Source organism: Pleurodeles waltl, chromosome 1_1 (assembly GCF_031143425.1).
Source record: "Pleurodeles waltl isolate 20211129_DDA chromosome 1_1, aPleWal1.hap1.20221129, whole genome shotgun sequence".
Lineage (NCBI taxonomy): Eukaryota > Metazoa > Chordata > Amphibia > Caudata > Salamandridae > Pleurodeles > Pleurodeles waltl.
In genome coordinates, this window is record NC_090436.1 from 204,078,510 (window position 1) to 204,099,905 (window position 21,396).

General features: G+C 40.6%; 1 protein-coding gene across 2 annotated transcripts; it reads left to right on the plus strand.

The window, feature by feature from the left end:
• Positions 1–264: 264 nt before the first annotated feature.
• On the plus strand, positions 265–18,785 carry NDUFAF7 (NADH:ubiquinone oxidoreductase complex assembly factor 7). 2 transcript variants are annotated; one of them, XM_069220687.1, is made up of 3 exons: positions 265–412; positions 14,878–15,026; positions 17,119–18,785. In XM_069220687.1, the coding sequence occupies exons 2-3, from the start codon at positions 15,023–15,025 to the stop codon at positions 18,450–18,452; spliced, it is 1,338 nt and encodes a 445-aa protein (XP_069076788.1). In that variant the 5' UTR covers positions 265–412; positions 14,878–15,022; the 3' UTR covers positions 18,453–18,785. The 2 variants fall into 2 exon arrangements, with proteins under 2 accessions (XP_069076788.1, XP_069076796.1); XM_069220695.1 differs by lacking the exon at positions 14,878–15,026 and having other exon boundaries at positions 320–412.
• The last annotated feature ends 2,611 nt before the right edge of the window (positions 18,786–21,396 follow it).

Below are 21,396 nucleotides of genomic sequence, written 5' to 3' on the forward strand. Positions count from 1 at the left end.
TCCAAACCTAGATTCTTAATTTGCATTCTTTGAACGGAACGTTCTGATGCACAAAACACCTCTGCAGGTTCGCTAAATGTTAAGACTTCTTACACGAAATACAATCGAAAAAAAAATTGATTCGTTTTCGTTTTCAGAAGAAAAAAATAATACATGAAGTATGATTCTTGAGCATGTTGAAATGTTCTTGTCTGTATACAAAGTTTACATTTGACCTTCCAGAGTCCGCCACGCCCACCAACTCAAGGCACGAAACCAACGTGCTAAAGCTTTATGGCACGGTGCTGTGAGTGTCCCGTCACATGCCGCTTTAACTGACATTGGCTTTCTTTTATGTCTACGAGTTCATCCTAAACTGGGCAGGCACTGTCATCTTGTTGGTGTGGCTCCGAAAAGTTGGTGTAACTACAAGGTAGACATAGACTTTGCGCTTTTGGTGCGGAATCCTATGGATAGTTTTAACTAAATCATGTTCTAATTAAGTAGCGTATTAGCAATAGCGAGCTTATGTTTATTGTGCAAAGCAAACAAACGTTGTAAATGTTAAACAACTGCAATCGTAATACGTCTCCTTAATAAACATTACATGGCTGCCAGGTTTTCTTAATTCTTACTGTTCATGTGTGACATATCCATGGCTTTACTGTGCGTATGAGGGACATTCCATTGCCAAATGTGTGATATGTCAAGTGACCCGTTAACCCAAGTCAGCCCAACTATGAAATCTATTAAAACAGACAAAAAGCATAAATTACCCCCATTTGAGCAACATTAAGTTTCTGGCTAAATTGCACAATGTGAAATTCCGGCTTCCCAACTTCACCAAACAGTGATCCTAAGCATTTATTTTATTTACTGTTCCTCCTTTTTCTTTATGATCACACATTTGAATGCCTTCATTTATTTAAGTTCATGATATGTGCTGTACAAAAACATTCTTTTATTTTATTTAATGGAATACAATTTTGCTCCATCTACAATAAAATCCTAGGCCACTTACAGAGTTGTACATGAGAAGTTTCCTCTCAAAGTTTAGACTTTTGTGACTGCTGGAGGATGAGTTTGACAAAGGAGCCTAGGATTGTAGCAGCTAACCAACGGACAGAGTACAGACTCCTCATGTGCGCAAAGGCCAAAGGAGTCTAAAATGTTTATGACTTCCTACAGCCAGCATTGGGTAATAAAAAAGCGAGGAGGGAGAAGGTGTGCCAAAATCCCCGCCACCACCAAATGTTTTCATGGCAAGATGTGCAAATCTGTGACATCCTTTCCTTCCCTGGACCTGGGAGGCTCTGACAGTGTACCCAGCAGCTGCAGGCATGCAGATGCCACTGGGAATCACACTGGTGCGCCAAGAAAGCAAAGAGGAACTGTAAATGCGTGACAGTGCCTTTCAATGCGAGAACCATCATTGAAATGTGTTATGTGAAGTCAGGGTAAGTCCGCACACATCCTATGATAACCTCTGCGTAGTAGCTTAGGACAGAGCAGTCAGGCTTAACTTAAGAGGCAATGTGTTAAGTATTTGTGCAACACTTCAAACAGTGAAAACACCACACAAACGATACCACATCTGGTTAGCAGAATAGACCTTAATTTAATTAATAAAACAAAAGCCAAAACAACAATCCAATAAGTAGAATTTCAGATATGATATTTTTAAAGAATATATTGTGAAAAATAATAGCGATTAGAAACAAGAAGCACCAACCAGGGACATCTGGTCGAGCAGGACTCAAAAGTCCAGGCCAACCATAATGGATTGTGGGCAGGCTACAGGGACCCAGTGAGACCCGCTGCACAAAAGTGCATCCTGGTTGCGTATGTTGAGGATGCAGCAAGCATACAGAAGTGATACCTCAGTGTTGATCCCCTCAGTGAAGGCAATGCATCGATCCGCCCCATGCAGTACTGAAGATGCTTCGAGTGTCTCCACTCATCAACAGCGATACGACGGGTCCAATGTAGATGTGCGCTGGAGAGAACTGTGTCGACTCTGAACCATGCAGTGGGGCTGGTGCTCCAAAGCTGTTCCACACAACGTGGGTTCTGATCCATGTAGTGGCAGTGATGCCTCAGTTTTGACTGGAGCAGCACTTTATGCCCATTTCCAAAGGCTCAGGACTGGATTGGCACCTGTTGGCAGGGCAAGACTCACACTTGGCTGGGTCTGGGTGGTGTACCTGATGAGGTGAAAGCCTTTTGTGTCCCTGAGACTTCAGAAAACGGTAGGCAAGCCAGCAGGCCCTTGGAGTCACTTTGATTCTGAGATGGAGATATGTAGGTCCGGTTGTTCTCACTGCCAGGCAAGGAGAGCAGCAGGTCAGCACAGCGGAGCAGGAGTCCCCCAGTCCAGCACAGTGGCAGTCCTTGTAGCAGCATAGCAGCCCTTCTCCCTGTCAGAGTATCCACAGGTCCAGAAGTGTACTGAGTTGGTGGTTTCTGAGGTCCAGTACTTCTACTCAGTTGTGCCTTTGAAGTGGGGGAGACTTCAAATAGAGGGCTTTAAAGTGCACAGAGTCCCTGCCTTTCCTGTCCTGGCTCACTATAGGGGGGTATGCAGCCCTTTGTGTGGGGATAGGACACAGCATCTTCAGGTGTAAGTGCCAGCTGCTCCCTCCAATCCTGCCCAGCTGTCATCCATCCCAGACGTGTATTCAGAGAAAGGCAGAACACACCAAATGGTTAAAGTAAGAAAATGCCAACTTTCTAAAAGTGGCGTTTTTCAGAACTACAATTTAAAATCCAACTTCAGCATAAGTTGTGATTTAAAATTGTGATTCCAGAGATAACAAACTTGAGGGTTCCATTGCTTCCCAATTGGAAATGACACTAGAAATAAAAAGTATTAAGGTAATCCCAATGTTATCCTATGGGAGAGATAGGCCTTGCAGTAGTGAAAAACAAATTTAAGAATTTTTCACTACTAGGACTTGTAAAACATAAAAGTACATGCCCTACTAAATACATTGTACTCTGCCCTTGGGCTGTCCAGGGTCTGCCTAAGGGGTGGCTTATATGTATTAAAATGGAAGATTGGGCCTGGCCAGAGGGTTAACTTGCCACGTCGACTTAGCAGTTGAAAACTGCATAGATAGGCTCTGCAATTGAAGTCCTGAGACATGTTGTTTGAAGTGCTACTGAAGTGGGTGGCCCACTAGTAGCATTTAATTTACAGTCCCTGGGCACAGGTAGAGCACTTTACTAGTGACTTATGAGTAAATTAGGAATGCCAATTGTGGATAAGCCAATGTTACCATGTTTTAGGCAGACAGCATGTAGTGTTGTGAGAGTTATGAATGACGGAACCCTTTTGGCTCCTGATGGACTCCGTAGATCTGTGACGTAAGTGTTGGAGCATAATGAAGTGAATGCAGGTTTAAAATGTTGAGTTCACGTTTACACGCAGATGAATAAAAACGTGCAAAAACATAGCTCTATGTGTGTCGTCGTCATTGGGGTGTAGCCAGGCTGTGAAAGACATCACAACTGGGGACGAGATGGGGATAAGTAACCCAGAGATCGACAGTGCTCTCTCAGAGTTTGTTGTGATCCAAGCAACCTGCTCTTGCGTGCTTCGTGTGCCTTCGTTGAAGTGCGGGATCAGTGTTTGGCGTATTTGGAGTCAAAGCTCAACTACAGCCGGGGTGAAGCACTTGAAGATAACAAACGTTTCACTGAGAAGTCTACATATTTTTGGCCAAGAACCTGCTGCCAAGGCCTTAAAAAAAAGTACCACGCTACTATGCAACAAAAAATAAATACATCACACAGAGTAATAACGTTGAAGGCGGATACAACCACGTTTTGAAAGGGCAGCAAATAAGATAGCACTGCGATCAGAAGCACTGCACTGCAGAGATCAACCAGCTGTCAAATGCACCAAAGGACACTTGAAAACAACACAGTTCAGGTACAAGAATCAGGCATCTGCTTACCAGAAGCGATTAAAGAGTCATCATACCACAACACTGGGGAAATGGACCAAGGAGAAGTGTCCAGGGTTGTGCTTATGGCGCGATCCATCCCGCAACACCACATCACCAAAGCTGCTGAATGGGGCTCAGAACAATTCCATAGGTCTTTGACAATTGAAAGTCCAAGAATGGCGATCAGAGCAATGAAAGGCTGTTTTCACAACGGATACCAAGAAGGAAGTCAAGATTCCTGAAGTTATCAAAGATGACCCAAAGACTAGCAGATCTCAAAGCCTAGTAAATGGTTTACATAAACAAGTTCACCAAGTCCACCAATCAGAATCGGAGAGAACTCCATTCACAGTGTCAGTCAATCCTGGAAACAGTTATAAAGTCACTACCTTCCTGAAACCACCACCATTCGATACAGCTAAAAAGCTAAATATTGGCAATAGATGGGTTGCTTGGATAGAGACATTTGATGATTTCATTGATACAATAGAAGAAACAGATAACTAGAAGATTATCAAGTACCTTAACAATCTTGCTGGTGAGGCTGTAAAAGAAGGCATAAAGAAAATGCTGCAAGCGGACAAAGTTACATAATGTCAAATCAGAGAAGCCTTGAATCTCAAGTTCAATCCAATGCTGAATGTAGATTGCGAAAAGTACATTTTGAGTTAAGAACAACAGTTGATGAAACCATAGACAGATTTGCTGAGGGACTGGAAACGCTCATCAAACACTGTAAGTTCAATGAATTAAATTACTAGGAAAATAATACATCTCAGAGATATTGACGGATACCTGTCAGATTTATTCAGACAACGAATGCTGAGAGAAACTCTTAGCCTAGAGTGAGTTCTTGTGGCTGCCAGAGCTGAAGAGGGTGCAGATCGACAAGCTTCTGATATAGAGGCTGGAAGTGCCCAAAGTGAGTCAGTCATGAACATGAAAAATAAGCAAAAGCACAAGGCTGAAGGATACAAAGTGATGTTGCCACATAAACAGAAGTTGTATTTCCGGTGTGGATTTCCATTTCTGCACAAAAGTAAATGTCCTGCCATTTGACAGATATGTAAAGGCTGTGGAAAAGAGCACCATTTTGTAACAGTTTGCACAGCAAAGGAAAAAGTAAGTGTGTCGTGGTAAGAAGACAAAAAGGCCCCCCGAACGTTCTAGAAGTGACGTTCGACGCATGTCCACAAGGCCAAGTGACAACACCAGTTAAGGCAAATCAACAGCAAAAAAAAGTCAGTGGTCATCTAAATCATTGTTAAACAGTTCTTCACTATAAATAACAAGTGAAAGTGAAGAACATGATTGTGCTATGTCGATGTTTACCTAAAAAAAATGTGGGCATGTTGGACTGGCTGCATGTGTAGAAAAATACCGGGCCAACAAAATTCAGCATGAAAAAGCATCCAAGTCATTCGAACATTGTCCGAAGATTACACTGAAAATAAACAGTTGTTCAAAACCTTTCATTATTGACAGTGGTACGTCAACAAACATTATGCCTGAGTAGAAATACAATACCCTATCTCCATTGCCACGACTTAAGCCATTGAAAACTAAAGTTTATACATGGGCTTCATCTACACCATTGAAAAGACAAGGTTAATTTGTAGTGATGATGAAACATAAGAAGACAAGTGCCCATTCATTTGTTTTAAGGTAAGGCGACAAGTGCCTGTTTGCTCAGTTTTAGTATAGCTGCTGATATGGACTAATCTCAGTGAACTACAGTATGAATGCTCATCATGAAATTTCTCTTCGTTATTCAATGGGTTGGGAAAAATTAAAACTATGAAAGTACAATTGTATACAAATAAGGATGTCCGTCCTCCTGCCCAAAGACACAGACAAGTTGCATTTCATTTATAAGAAGCTGTTGAAAAGGAACTTGAATCATTACTTAAACATGATATAGTTGTGTGTTCTACTGGTACAATGCCATGGGTTTCTCTCATAATGGTAGAACCCAAAAAGGACAGTCAAGGAACTGTATGCATCTGTGAGGAAAGACATAAAGCAAACAAGGCAGTTGAAAGAGAATGACATCCAGGTCCGCATATTGCTGAAAATGATAACACAATAGAATGGTGCAAAGTTCTTCTCTCACCTTGACTTAAATAAAGGAGGATAATCAGTTGGAACTAGAGGAGAACAATAGCCACATTACAACCTTTTCTAAACATATTAGTCTGTTTCATTATAAAAGACTACGTTTCGGTGTGTCATCAGCTGCAGAGCTTTTTCAAGACATCATTCGACATATCATTCAGCCTGCCATAAATGCTTTCAACTACATTGTATAGTACTAGTTTTAAAAGCAACACAGAAGGAGCACAATAAAGCTCTCAAGCAAGTGTGTCATTTACTTATGGATACAGGTTTAACTTTAAATGCTGAGAAATGTGAATTGATTAAGCTAAAGTTCTTTGGCCATATCTTTTCTGATGGCGGTATGACACCCGATCCAGCTAAACTGCAAGGTTTGTCAACTATCGGTCTCTCACAAGATGTTTCCATGTTGCGTTCATTCATAGGCATGGTCGGTTACTGGCCCAGATATATATGAGACTTTGCCACTGTGAGTGCACCATTGAGAGACTTGACAAAAAATAGAATGTTTCATTTAATTGGTCACATGAATGCAAGCAAAGATTTAGGAGAAGCAAAAGCTACAGAGAATGCTACTGAAATTGCATATTTTAATCCAAAGCCTCATACAGAAGTTGGTGTTGATGCTAGCCCAGTCGGGTTAGGTGCAATCCTTTCACAGCACAGCAGACATCCAAATGCTAAAAGACATATTGTTGCATATCCAAGAAAACGTTTGTCCCAAACTGAAAGTACTTATTCACAGCCTGAAAAAGGAAGGTTAGCATTGGTGTGGGCTTGTGAACATTTTCATGTGTTCTTACACAGAAAGCCGTTTACGTTTATGATGGATGATCAAGCATTTTTTACCATCTTTGCCAATCCAAAGGCCAAGATGCTGCCACGCATTGAACGTTGAAGTCTACGATTCCAAGAATACAAGTACACAATTGTGCACCATCCAGGGAAAGATTAAAATGTACCCTTCTAGTTCTCCAGAGTACCTATACAGTGTTACGGTACCCCATCCAAGATGGTAGAAGCCTACATAAATTTCATTGTAAAATCAAGCACACCAGCTCTCATTTAGTTGGAGCAAATTATCACTGCAATGAGTTAAGATAGAGACATGTTAAAACTGAAAGACATTACACACCAGTCTTGGGACCAGTTTGATATGGTCAAGCACAGAAGCCTGGATTGATTACAGATTTTCCAGTTTCACACAGGGTACTTTAGCCACTAGATGGGTGTCTCTTTGTGCCATTAAAGGTTAATTCTTTGTGCTTAATTCTTGGAGGATGAGACTAGGACGTGAGTGACTGGCATAGATCACATTTTATTTTTCATGATTTTACATAGCACAAACCTAGTCCAAGGACATAAAAAACTCTTTACAACAACAGACAGGCAATGTTACATCTTTTTTTGGTATAGGGAGGTTTGCCTGGGATTCACAAGATGGTGATGAGAGGCTGGGATTTGAACCTGGTTTCTCATATCACATTGTCAGTAGCAGTAAGTCCTACTTTGAGAACTTAGCTCTATTGGCCGTGAAGTTCTAAGGGGACCTCAGGCTGAGCAAGAGACTGGCATCTGGCTTGAGCTTTTAGTGGCTTGCCCACCTCTACTTGCCAGATTTTGTCTACAGGTTTTAACTATGTATTTCTTAGGGTTTGTACTTATGTATATCGCTTCTGCATTCTCTGCCTCACCCTTCTTTCTATCCGTCTCACCCTTGTCCCTCTTCGCCTTGTTTTTTTTTTCAGTTTCACCCTATCTTCCAGCTTAGCTCAACCTCTCCAGCTTACCTAACACCTCACCCTCTCCTCTTTTGATCTCAGCCTCATATCTCAGGGGTTTACATAATCGGGCCTGGTCCCCTGTATCTGGCCTTTACTGGCAGTTCTCTAAAGTTTGAACAGCAGCAGCACCTAGGCATGGATTAAACCTGTCCTTGAGCATGTACAAGATCTACAAAGAATTGGAGGCCTTGCATATTTTTTTAAAAAGTGGAATTTTTGTGCCTATTTCAGTATGTGCACCATAATACGATTCCATTATATCCTATAGACATCTTAATATGGTGTACAGGATATCTGTTTGTGACAGAGTAACCCCTCCTCCAAACTCTAAATCAGGCCCAAAGTTGGTAACTTGAGCAAAACCAAACAGGCTTCAAATGTATGTGGGCCTGTTTCTACTTTTTGTTATCTACAGTGCCAACAGTACATCTTATCGAAATTGACGACTATGCCATGTAATTTGGTGGCTAGTTTCTCAACTGCTATTGTGCTGTCAGTCATTTAACCAGAATGTATTTTAAGTGGAACAAAGAGGAAATACGCCACAGAATTGAACTGTCTTTCCCAAATAGTGACTGGCATATTTCCTTTTCTTTCCAATCCCATTGTCCCTTCTTTATCCATCACCCTCCATGCCAATCACTCTCCCCTTTCTCAGGTTCTGCCACTATTCTCCAGTCTCTTCACACTCGTTTGGTGCCCCCTACACTACCACTTATCATTTGCTTGTGACCCTTCCATCTGACTTCGTTCATTTCACATCCGCCACCAACGCCATTCTCTGCCTTCACTCTTCCCTTTTCCCCTGCCTCTACTCACCCTTCATCAGCCCCCTTTCAATGCATGCCTACTCATCCCCTTAATCCTATCACCTTTTTTGCTAATCATTCTCCTGCTTCATCATCTTACTTCTTCGGACTCCCTCTTTCATCCACATCTCACATCATCTTCATCACCTTTCCTCTTCAACATTCTTCAACCTCCTAATTAAGCCTCTATAATTAAGCCTCTCCGCCATGCTGTTTCTTCTGTTTTCTTTTACTCACTCTTTTACTTTTGTTTCTTCTGCATGTTTCCTTACAATTCTTTTGGGGACACCTTGCAACTCATACTTTTTAGATTGATGTCATGACCTAAAGGTTTTTTTTATTTTTTATATAGCACTTGCAGTCTCACCCTTTCCTCAGAAACGGAAGGCTGACTAGCGAGATTTGAAAATGCGAAGTCACAGATTGTAGGTTCACATATGCAGCAGCCATATGCATTATCCCACTATATTATCTTACCAGTTTAGGACCAGCAGAGTCACAGCAGCACTAGATTCAGGACTGCTGGAATTATGCTGCAGGGTTGACAACATTTTGTATCAGGAAAAGGCATATTATGTAGCGTATTGTGGCACATTTTGTGGTTGTACTATATTATTTTAACATTTTTTACACTTGTTAATACTATCTGGGCAATGGTTTCACCTCAAAAGTACCAGTTTGACAGTCAACTATAGTGATAACTAGACTTGGCAACAGACTTTCCACTGGGCGGCAACATGTGTATTCCTAGTAACGGTTGATCAGTTTAGGCTACACAGTTATTAAAAAAATCTGGAAATTTTACACAGGGACATTTAGCCACGGCCAGTGGTACTGCACCTTCTGCTGTTGACTCTACAGGGACATCTAGCCATAACCAGTGGCACTGCACCTTTTGCTATTGACTCTACAGTGGACATCTAGCCACGACCAGTGGTACTGCACCTTTTGCTGTTGACTCTCCAGGCGCATCTAGTAACGACCTGCGGCACTGCACCCTTGTGCCACTGACTCCACAGTTAAATGATATTTAAAAGGCCTGCCAGGCTTGAACATGTTTAATACACTACGCCCTCAAGGGGCTGATTATGTGGTTACACTGCAATGTTCTTCCAAATGCTATTTTTACTGAGGTGCTCTGTATGGGCTGTTCAAACCATTACAGTCTAATGAGAAGTGCATGAAGGAATGCACAAACACTGTTTATTTCTGTTTAATGTGCTGCATGGCTAAATATTTATAAGGTCACAAATGCGAGGTTGTCATTATCATTTACAACGCCAACAGCTGTAACTTTCGCTAGTGCGAGACCTATTGCATTGCAAATGCTTGTTTGTCAGACTGTAACCAAGTTGATATTTGCAGTGCTCCGATTATGCATATCTGCTCTAACTTGCAGAGTGCACAGTTATCTCACTACTGAGACCTCCACAAAGCTCTCATATTGCACATTGTCTCTAGCAAGCAGCATGCCCTGATATCCCACTACTGATATTTTCATAGCACTCTAGCACTGCACCTCTTTCGTGTAGTGCACCATCTATTTTTAATCCAATATTGAGTCATTTTACTGACTTGCGCCATGCACAACTTTTCCAGTGCAATACTGAAACATTACTGACCTTTCACAGTGCACCCCATATTTGCAGGACTTTATCACAGTATACTAACACTTCTACAGAGCTCTCACAAATCAACTCAGAGGGCTTGAAAATTGAACAAAGGCCCCTTGAACCCACAGGTAGAGTAATTGGGTCTTGAGCACAAAAGAAAAACCAAAAAACGGACTGAATGCAGACCAGAGTAGTTACCAGTGGGTAAGAATAATGCAACCAGAATAATATAAGCGTTCCATTTATCACTTTGGTATTTTTAGCATGTTAAATATGCACAGTGTTCGGCTTCCTGCCTGTACTTTGAAGAAAGAGCATGTATATATTTAGCATCTGCACATCTGATAAGCAATAAGCTGCCTTTCAGTCTGTATAAATCGGGTAACTACTCCCAGTTGCAAAAACATTTGAACAGATACACAGACCTGTACCTAAGCATCTAGGTGCACTGCTGTATAATGGAGCCTTTACTTAACACCCCTTGATTGGCTTATGCAGAAGAGGAAGATAGCCTTTTTTATAATTGTCACTGGATCCCACTTTTATCGCACTTTGTTTTTCCTAAAACCTCTTCCTTTGGATTTCACTTTTTCTTCTTCATAAAACCCACTCACCTTTCTTTGTTTACTATCAGTATCTGTTCTGGGTCTCTTTCTTAATTCTGCAATACCTTGACATTGCGATCTCGTGCACCCTCACACCACTTAATAATGTTGGCAATATGATATACATTATTGACTGGCTCATTGATTCTAATGATTTGTCTCGTACACTGGTCTCATATTCTAGTTGGTACACTTTAATTTTTATTTTCTCTTATTTAATCACTTTGTCATATTCAATTTAAATTCCTTTTGATCATTTTTCATTTTCACCTCAATTTATTATTGTCTCCTTTAATTTTATCCTAGTTTCTTTAGTTATTGTATGTTTGTGCCATGATTGATGCAACATTGTACTCAGGGCATTTGCTACTGAAGTCCTAGATGCAATAGATGGATTCTCTGTTTTATCTTATTGATCAGCCTGCTGTTATGCTGTATAAAGCAAATGGGTTGGTATGCAGACTGATTGTCTCAAATTAGGCCTTTTGAGCATGCTGTTAAACCTCCCCAACCATGGCTCATAGCTGAGTTATTCGAGTTACATACTTTTCTTTGCTACTTCGAAACACTTTGCTACAGTCATTTTTTCTTCACTCGTTTCTTATCTCTCACAGTACGTTCTTCAATGCTTAAGCCACTTTATCAGAGTGCTTTATTACTAATTCATTACTGCCCAATCTGCTTACCCTGGGTGTATGTGTATGTTCTCTTCTATATATTGTGTACTTTAACCTCTTTGGCAACATGGTTGGCATAGAGTGACAACAATTCAGTCTTTTTCTTCACTTGTGAAGTTGATTTAATTTGTGCATGTTTTCATGCCTTATGTTCTTTTGATTTTTCCACAACACCTCTATCATTGATATTTAACTATGATTTTTATAGAACTCTTTGTGTCACCTGGACCACTCCAGAGCCCTGCAGCATAAAGGAAAAAGAAAGTTCTGCACCTTGATAGTTAGCATCTAACTTGATATGTAATAGGATACACTTAAAACTGACATTCTTAGCTCACTCCTAAAGTGATGTTATATTACATTTAAAACATGTTGGAAAAAAGCAAAGGTAACAAGCTTGTGCATGGGGTCAGTGCTCATGCTATTCCAAGATATGATTGGAGAAGTGGAGACTTTGTGACGTCTTCTGAAATAAGTTGGATATTTGGTGAACAGCTTGGTTTCTGGTGAAACGGTGAGTGCATACCTGCTAAGAAACCAAAAACTTTGCAACTGGTCAAGTAAGGTACTGGGAGAGGCACAATCACGGTAACAATACTCAGTGTTTTTTAACTGTTTTAGTCATTGTTGTTTGGTTATAGACAGAGAAGCATTAGTCCAACAGGGCCGTGACCGAAGCACACATAAGCTCTTTGTAGTGGTCAATAAGAGCATTTTCCAGATGAGAGTGGGTTGAGAAGTAGTTTCCTTGACCACTTAGTTGATTTGTGGAGTGAAGTTCAGGAACAAGTCAAAAGTAATCCCCAAGTTTTTGACCTGTTAGGAGGAGAACCTAAATATGAGGCCAGTCGAAAGGATAGGACAATAAGCTCCACCCATTTGTAGGACTAGACTTTCCTTCCTTGATCCATTCAGACCAAGCTTAATTTGATTCCTTTGCTTCTGTTACTGAAGCAACTATATTTTTCTCTTATCCTTCTCCTCTAACTGAGTCAGATACATTTTTATTTTTCACTTAAGAACCCCACTGCAGCTCTGTGGTGATGTGGAGCTACTTGGGTCTCTACTCACATATAGCATCAAGACTCACTAGTATGCCCTTAATACACAATTCTACTTGAAAGACTCCTCTGCTTCAGATATCAAATGCATCAACCACTGTCTGCATCTCATCCAGACCTGTATCTCTAGTGCCTGCTGAAAACTCATCCAAGACAGAGTTCCTGACATTCGCCAAGTACAACAAATAGTAAACAGTTTGAGCCTGGTTTAATGCACTGAACCATCATCACTTCGAACCCCAATGTTCACTGAATGGCAAGTCATTTGGATGCACCCAGGACACCAACTTCACCCTGCCAAAAAACAAACCCATCCTGGCACCAGTTCTAATGAAAGTGAAACTGTTTCTTATAGAAAGCTTCCAAACTTCTTATAAACAGCTTCTAAGCTGTTGTTCGAGCCTTCTACTCTTGCATCTGGATAGTGATAACATTATGTTCCATAGCTTCCCTAGCTCCCCAACTGCACTCCTTAATGGCATCCTTTACACCACAGCATGTCCCATCCTTTACCTGAAGAACAGTTCTCACATCACCTCCATCCTGGTGGCATTCTATTGACTTCCCTTGCTAGCTGCACCTCCTTCAAAACCAGGTACATCACATCATTGACAAAGCTATCACGACAAGCATCCCCACTTATGTTGCAGACAAGCTCATTATCTCTGGTGGTTCTCCGCATACCCGCAGCCAGCACATCACCAAAATGCAGACCAAGATGATAAAAAAAAAGAAGCAAAACAAGACAACAGTCTATGAACACAGGATCTGGAGCAACATCCCCTTATGAATGAGCACCTGTGCTGCTCATAGGAAAGAGTCGAGGAGACAACTCAGCTTTATCATAATACATTATTAGTCCACAAATAAGCTACCTCTCCTATCACTCATTGACTTTGCTTGTCGTTGCCCCTGTACAGTGCTCCACTGCCTTTTAGCTAGGTTTGCACTATAGGAATGCCACTTACATACATAGACCCACTTCCTGCTTTCACAATTAAACCCCCATCCACATTTTCTTATCTATTTTACTTTTTTCTTAAGTTTCTCTAACTCAGTTGTCAGTTTCATCTAAAGCAGCTGCCCTTTTCCTATAATAAAAAATATTCACTTGATCATCTCATCGGCTAAATAAGTCCTGTTTATGTGTAAATCTTGGAACAATCATTCAGCCCAAGCTCACAGGGCTTCAAAAGCCTTTGTATCCAGTCCATGTGCTTTTCAACCAGGGCATTCCAACCAGGACCCACAAAAAAGCTATTCTCTCTGTTTATAGTTTTTGCATGATGCTACTCATTACAACATCTCACCTATTTTGATTCTGCCTGATTTATTTCTGTCGTTTCACATTGTGTACCATTCTTCTTGCCATTTCTTCCTTCGTCATCGTTAAATCGGTTTTTCATTGATTTACTTCTTATTTTTTTATTTGCCCTTTTGTCTTACAAATGGCCCTAGGTTACTTTGTCATTATCCTTTGAATTATTCACTCTAAACTATACTGCTTTCATTGTTCTTTCGTCTTTTAGAAGAAAGGCTCATATTTATGCAGTTGATTCACAAATATCAGTTTTTTTCTAATTATCCGCTTCTTTCCATAATAAAATCTCTGCTTGATTGTCTTTTATTGTGTCCTGCATGGCATCTTCAGTTTTTTAAGCTGAAGCCAAAGAACATTGATAATGCTGTTTTTCATGTATCTATTAATGTATTGGCATCACTTTCTGTTTTTTTCCTGCTTAACTGTCTTTCTCTGCATCTGCTCATACTGGTGGATTTGTCTTTAATTCATTTTTGAATTATGGCCATGTTTCTCTTTGCTTATTCTGACTTCAGCTTCAAATATTTTACCAGATCTCATCTTAAGTGTTTTTGTTTTTTTATTGCCTGGAGACCCGTGTTTGTAGTGGCATACTGCTTAGCAAGAAGAATGTACGAAAACGAGCTTCACTGATATTCTTAGGGACTTTATCTGTATTGATAATGAAAAGAGGAGTTGTTTCAGAGTCATTAGTATAGCATTTAAAACCACAGGTGTAACAAAGGCCCCTGCAGCCCCGTGGTTGGGGAGCTCCAGGGGGCCCCTCAACACAGTAACTGGGCCTGGGAGCTCCTGAATAAGTCCGGAAGGGGGGGGGGGGGGGGCTCCATGTACTTTGCAGAGAGGCCCACTCAAGTTTTGTTACGACACTGTTTAAAATATTCTTGTGGTAAATGTCTGTATGGGAGTACAAAGTTACTTCACGTTAGAAAGTCAATTTCAGCAATTCTTTTTATATTGCAGAAGTCCAAAAGTTAGTGAGATTAAAATGCCCATCTATGAAACTGGGGATAAGTGAAAATGATGTTAAGATTTAAATCATCCAATCCTTCAAATATAACAGCATGTGTCAACAATAAAAACCTTTGTGGAGCAGTGGAACAAAGTCATGGGTGAGTACTCAAGAAAGTCATACATATTGCAATTATCAAAAGAGGTGGCGATAAAACTCGCAATATAAAAGTAAGGGTTCTGGTTGACAAATTAGCAAGTAATCGAATAACATTGAGGTTTAGTTCCCATTGTAGTGTTTCTGTTCTTGTGTTTTGCCTATAGCATGTCTGCGCTGTCAGCGAAAGCTATGGTACATACAAAAAAAAAAAACTAAACTAAAAACAAGCTTAGAGCCCACCCCATGCTTACTGTTACTTACCTTTGGTTGGCTCCCACTTAACTACCATTTCATTGCTTCTCATTGGTCAGGACCTCCTGCTGCTTCCACTTTCATTTTGGTTCTTCTGTCGTCCATGGATCTTGGACTAAGTACAGTTTCCTGTCTCTGAGGCCAGTGTCCTTCTACTGACCGCCACTTGTAGAGGTACTTTTTTTATTTTTAATCAGGCACTCCTTAAGAGTGCATTGGTTTGCAGACCCTCTCTATGCCTCCTCATTCTGTCCCTGTTGTTTGCCCTGGCACTCTCACCTCCCTCCCTCTTTGTTGTTGGCATCCCTCCAAGTCCCGTTTGTGTCCTTTTTTTGTCCCCACGAACAAAAAACATTTGAGGGCCAGCACTGGCCACCCCATATTGCTTATTTTTTATTTTTTACTTTAAGCCATCTTTAAAAAACATTACAAAGCCAAATAGCTTGTGCAGAGCTATTTGGCTAACGTTTTTTTAAAGATGTTTCGCAGCAGTGCGGGCTGCTGTGGAACTTGGCTTAAAGTAAATAAAAACAAAGCTTTACGGCGCGGTCAAAGCTGGCCGTGCCATAGTGCTTTGTTTTTATTTATTTTGAGCCATGTAGCACAGGAGCTTATGCTGCAACATCTTTTAAAAACGTTGATAGTGCCAGTAGGTCTCGCATATGCCAAACCTATTGCTTTTGCCAGTGCTTGTTTTTAGTTTTGCTATTTTGTACAGTCAGTTCAAAACAAAAGTCATAGACTTTTCAAGAGTATTTAAAGGGGTCTTCGTCAGGACCCTTCAAGTAGCCATCCCTGGCAGGGATTTGAGACGAACCTCAATAATTAATACGAATTGGCTCAATCAGTAACATTGCAAGAGTAAGTCAGATGCACGTTTAATTAATCTGACATTTGCTAAGGGATCAAAGAAGTTCATCTGTGTATGTCGACCAATAGGAGAGAGCAATGTAGCAGGCCGCCATTCTTGATATTAAATCCTATATTAATGACTTTGAATGACCTCTCTTTTCAATGACATGACTAGGCCAGGGTTGAACTGGGACACAAAATAGGCACAGGCACCAAAATAAGCCCCATTAGTGAATCAGATAGCTAAAAATGTGGCTCACATTTGCAAAGTATAACAGGTTTGAACTTGTAAAGACATGCTTTTATATATATTTTGGAAGATATTGGTGAGAGCATATATTTGTGCTTACAGTAGGCAGTGTTTGTGGTATTACCAGAGAAAAACTGGCCCACCACAGTGAAAAAAACAACCCACACACTGACCTGTCAGACCAGCCCTTTGGGCACTGCCAGATTCCCCTACTGGCCAGTCTGACGCTGTGCAGAAACCGTTTTTTTTAGTAAAACACGACAGTATGAAGTAGTGCTCGAAGAGTAGGAGGAATTTTTATTTTGTCTGGAATGCTGAAAATCCTCACACCTTTTCTGCACCCTCTAGTGGTTAGAGATTAACTCGGTGTAAGCTCATTACTTATGAAAAAGAGACGACAAAATGGTGCAAGTTGGAATTTGGTACGGCAAAGAGAAGGTCAGATGCAGGCATTGTTGCAGTGCTGACTTACTGCTTTAGATCTTTTGGTGTTTTCTGAATTGAACATCCTGTGATTACGTAGAGTGAGTTTTAAAAGAGGAGGGCTAAGGAAAACGTAAATGATAAAAAGAGCAATTTGAAAAGCAAGGTTGGGATGTTGTGTTCAAAGCTGACTTTTTAACCCCACATTATACAATGTTCTGACTTTCATGAATAACTTATGTTTCAAGCATATTTTTGATGATCAAACTGGATCCACTATGGAATATTTACAAGCCTTACTTTTTGTCTTTGACAGTGCGGACAAGAGACATGAATGTGCTTTTTGGGGTCCTACATAGGACCTCTGTCAATATCTGCAGTTTACGGAGACCTGTGCTTACAGTAACATGTCACATGGCAGGAAGATGCAGTACTCGAAGGTGGGTCTCCAAAGACTCTTCAGTGCTCAAGCACCTTCTGTTCAAAATCAAGTCCACAGGTCCCATTTCTGTGGCGGAATATATGAGGGAGGTGTTGAGTAATCCTTTCAAGGGCTACTATGTCCACCAAGATATGATCGGAGAAGACGGAGACTTTATGACATCTCCTGAAATAAGTCAAATATTTGGAGAACTGCTTGCTGTCTGGTGCATCAGTGAGTGGATGGCTGCAGGGAGGCCTAAAACTTTGCAGCTGGTCGAGTTGGGCCCTGGCAGAGGCACCCTCGCGGAAGACATACTTAGGGTCTTCAAACAGTTTCAGCCATTGCTGAATGATTGCGACATCTCCCTTCATATGGTAGAGATCAGCCACAAGCTGAGTGATATTCAGGCACTGAAGCTGACTGGAGAAAACCTACCATCTGATCACAACAAAATATCTTATAAGAAAGGCACCACCAGGACTGGACTTCCAATATCCTGGTATCAAGTCCTAGCGGACGTACCACGAGGTTTTAGTTTGTATTTAGCACATGAATTCTTTGATGCCTTGGCCATACACATATTTCGGAAAACTGAACGAGGTTGGGCAGAAGTTTTAATTGCAGAGGACCCCAGTGTTTCCAATATGCTGTGTTTTGTTTTGTCTCCAACTGCCACACTGGCTGCAAAGACCTTGATACATGCTGAAGAAACCCGAGATCATGTGGAAGTGTGCCCAGATGCAGCTGTCATCGTTCAAGAGCTGGCCTCTCGCATTGACGCAGATGGAGGAGCTGCTTTGATTGCTGATTATGGCCATGACGGGGACAAAACAGACACTTTCAGAGGTTTCCGTGATCATAAGCTTCATGATGTGTTAATAGACCCAGGGTCTGCAGACCTGACTGCAGATGTGGATTTTAGTTACTTAAGAAGGATGTTGCAAGGAAAGGTTGCCTCTCTTGGACCCATATCCCAACAGGAATTCTTAACCAATATGGGCATTGACATTAGACTGCAGGCACTGCTGGTTAATTCAAAAGATTCAGCCACCAAGAAGGAGTTGCTCAGTGGGTACGATATGCTAGTAAATCCTCACAAAATGGGTGAACGATTTAAATTCTTTGCATTGCTGCCAGAGGAAAGACTTTTTCCTTCAGTTAAACAAGCCAAGACTGACAAATCAAAACCGGCACCACTACCCGTTGCTGGGTTTAGTAAACTGTAATTGAAATAAACTTAAGGCTAGCGTAACACCTCTTTGTATTTATTTAAAAATGGGAAATACATTTTGAAAGGTATATAACATCATTTTTTGTATTTGTGCAGCACACTTTCACCCTTGAGCCTCTTGGCACTGAAAAACCAGATGCTTGTTGTTTACCACACTTAATGCTACTAATATCATACATCTAGAAAGATGGCTAACACCAGAAAGGAAATTGATTCTTGGCACTAGTCAGGAGATGACAAGATACATAATCATGCATAGAATTATTCACACAGTTTCCTCAACATGTCCTTATTGTTGCACAATAAAAATTGAAAGTGCAAAGTCTTATAGCTTGTGCTATGGAATATTACTTTGAAAGGTTTTAAGAGATAAACATGTGGAACACAAATTTGTATTAAAATGTTTCTCGCATGTGTTTCAAATGCTGAGGCACATGACACAATCAACTGTTTTTAGTAGCAGGATGACTCATTGGCTGACTCGTTCTCTGAGATTCCACTCATTTCTGGATGAAGGTACATTGGTGCAGCTGTGTTTGAGTATCAGCATTGGTGTTCTGAAACTCTCGTCTTGAGAGTCCATACCTGATTAGATCTCCTTAGCTCCAAAGGGCACCCCGATTCAGAGAGAAGGAGAACCAACAAGTCTTCTCTATGATGATTTAGGCTAATCCAGATTAGTAGATTAGAATGGTGTGAGTAGCCCAGAACTGGATTAGGAAGTGTGTGCTGCTTGTGAGTAGTGAGGTCTATTGGTGAGAGTCCAGTATTGAAAACGCCACTGTTTTGCCTTCCTTGTCCACCATTGATCTGAGAATGACAGGCCTCTCCTGCCAGTCTAGTGTATGGAAAAGAAGAAGGCAATTGGATGTGAGATGCTTGAACGAAGAAAGTTTTAGATATGCGCCAGTGGTAGGAGAAGGTAGTACATAATGACAGAGTCAAGGAAGAGGAAGGAAATAGAGAGGCAAAAGTGTAGCCAGGCATTCAGTGCTTAACTTGTGCTAGTGGATGCCAGTGTTTGGTACTTACATTCTTATTTCTATAGACCAGGGTTATTTGTCATCATGCTTAAACCTAGTGTGAAAAGCAGAAAAGGGAGAAAACATGAGGAGAATAGGATTAGGAAAATAAAAAGTGACAAAGGAGAGGTTTAAAAAGACTTACAAGAGTAAAGATATATATATATATACAAAAAGTGTAGCATGGTAAATAAAAGGCATTAGGTGGAATTAAGACTAGGCAACTGTGGTATTTGGCAAACCTAGCATTCAATAGTGGCAGGCTGCCGAGAAAAACGTAGCGCACCTACACTTAAAAAAAAAACAAAAAACAAATTAAGCAGTGGAGGCAGTACCCATTCTGTGGCCTGGGGACATTTTCCTTGCTCGTACTATTTGCTATTGCATCCTTCTTTTTCAAAAAAGTGAATTTCACTTAGAAAGCTGAAAATAGTCGAGTTAATCTCAAAAGTGGGCAGATTTGATGGAGATGAATTTTGCTTTTGTGGTTTTATTCTGTGCATAATCCTACAAAACAATTTCAAATATATACAAGAACCATGTCTACAATAGGTATCACTTTAGAATAGTATAGTCAGCCATGAGACATAATCAATAAATCACAAACCAGTTAATGAAAGAAACAATGTGCATGTGAGCTAACTAATCAAATGAGAGTTTATATGAACTTCAACCAGAGAACATGTACAAATAACATATAATCATATTTCCCAGAGTGCTCTAGGTGAAAAGAGAAGACACAGGGCCACTGATAGAATATATTATTATATAATATATTTATCATACAACCCTGTTTGTGACCGGAAAGAGAAACTGGTGACAAACTATCTAAAATTGCAGTGTTCAGTTATTTAAGTCCATATATTTCTGCACTCTGCATTTATATATATTGAGTATATCTTTGTTGCCATATATGTCGACTGCATGTCGACCTAGACAGAAATTAGTGACATCATACTGGATGAGGGAAGGTTTATTTGAGCACAGGAGGTGTCTAAGAAACTGGAAAATAGTACAATAACTGTTAGGTCGCTAAAGCGTAAGTCAGTATGAGAAATAGAGAATTAATTAGATGGGAGATAACTTTTTAAATAAAATGTATTGTCTTTTAGTATAATGAAACAAAACATAACAGAATATGTGCACATTCTACACATTACAGGTTGTATATACACCAGTTTATATGATATTATTAAGTCACAGGATTACAAGCATGAGTGAGATGCAGAGCGATACAAGGGACACCAGTGACTGACACATTAGCAGGCATGCAGAAAAGAACATTAACCAAATTATAATAGGTATAGTGTAACAGATGGTTATGTAAGCTGTGCATGCATACAGTACAATTGTCAGTCAGTTTATCGATTCATTTGGTGGCTCCAAGATACTGCACCCTTTTACTGGCCCCAGATGTCCCTCAGATGTAAAGAGGCTGGCAGCGATTCCGCATACGTTTGGAGTTCTATATTACAAAATATTAGGTCTTAAAACCAAGTATTACATTTAGGGGTAGGTCCCCATCCCCAGTGTATAGCAATCTGGCATTTTGGAGTAGGGGTGCTAGCTCGGTGAGCTTTCTCATTTCTGTAGTCGCATGCCTAAACACTCCTAAAAAGCAGAGCTTAGGGTCCTTTGTTATTGGGGTCTTTGTTAGTGTGGTGCCTGGTAACATTTTTGCCAGTATATATAAACAGTCTTACGACGGATGCAAAAAGCCTGCTTGTTTGGCTCTGCATTTTGAACATCTAGCATCTGACCTAAGGCCGGTCATCCGGCTGAGTGGAGCATGGTACATTATAAGGAGGAACTTAAAATGTATGGTGGGCAGTATGCTGTGCCTGTATGGTAAGAGTGCGCCAGTCTGTGAGCAGCCAAATTCCCAAACTGAGTTTGTTATAGGTGTTAGCTCATCGA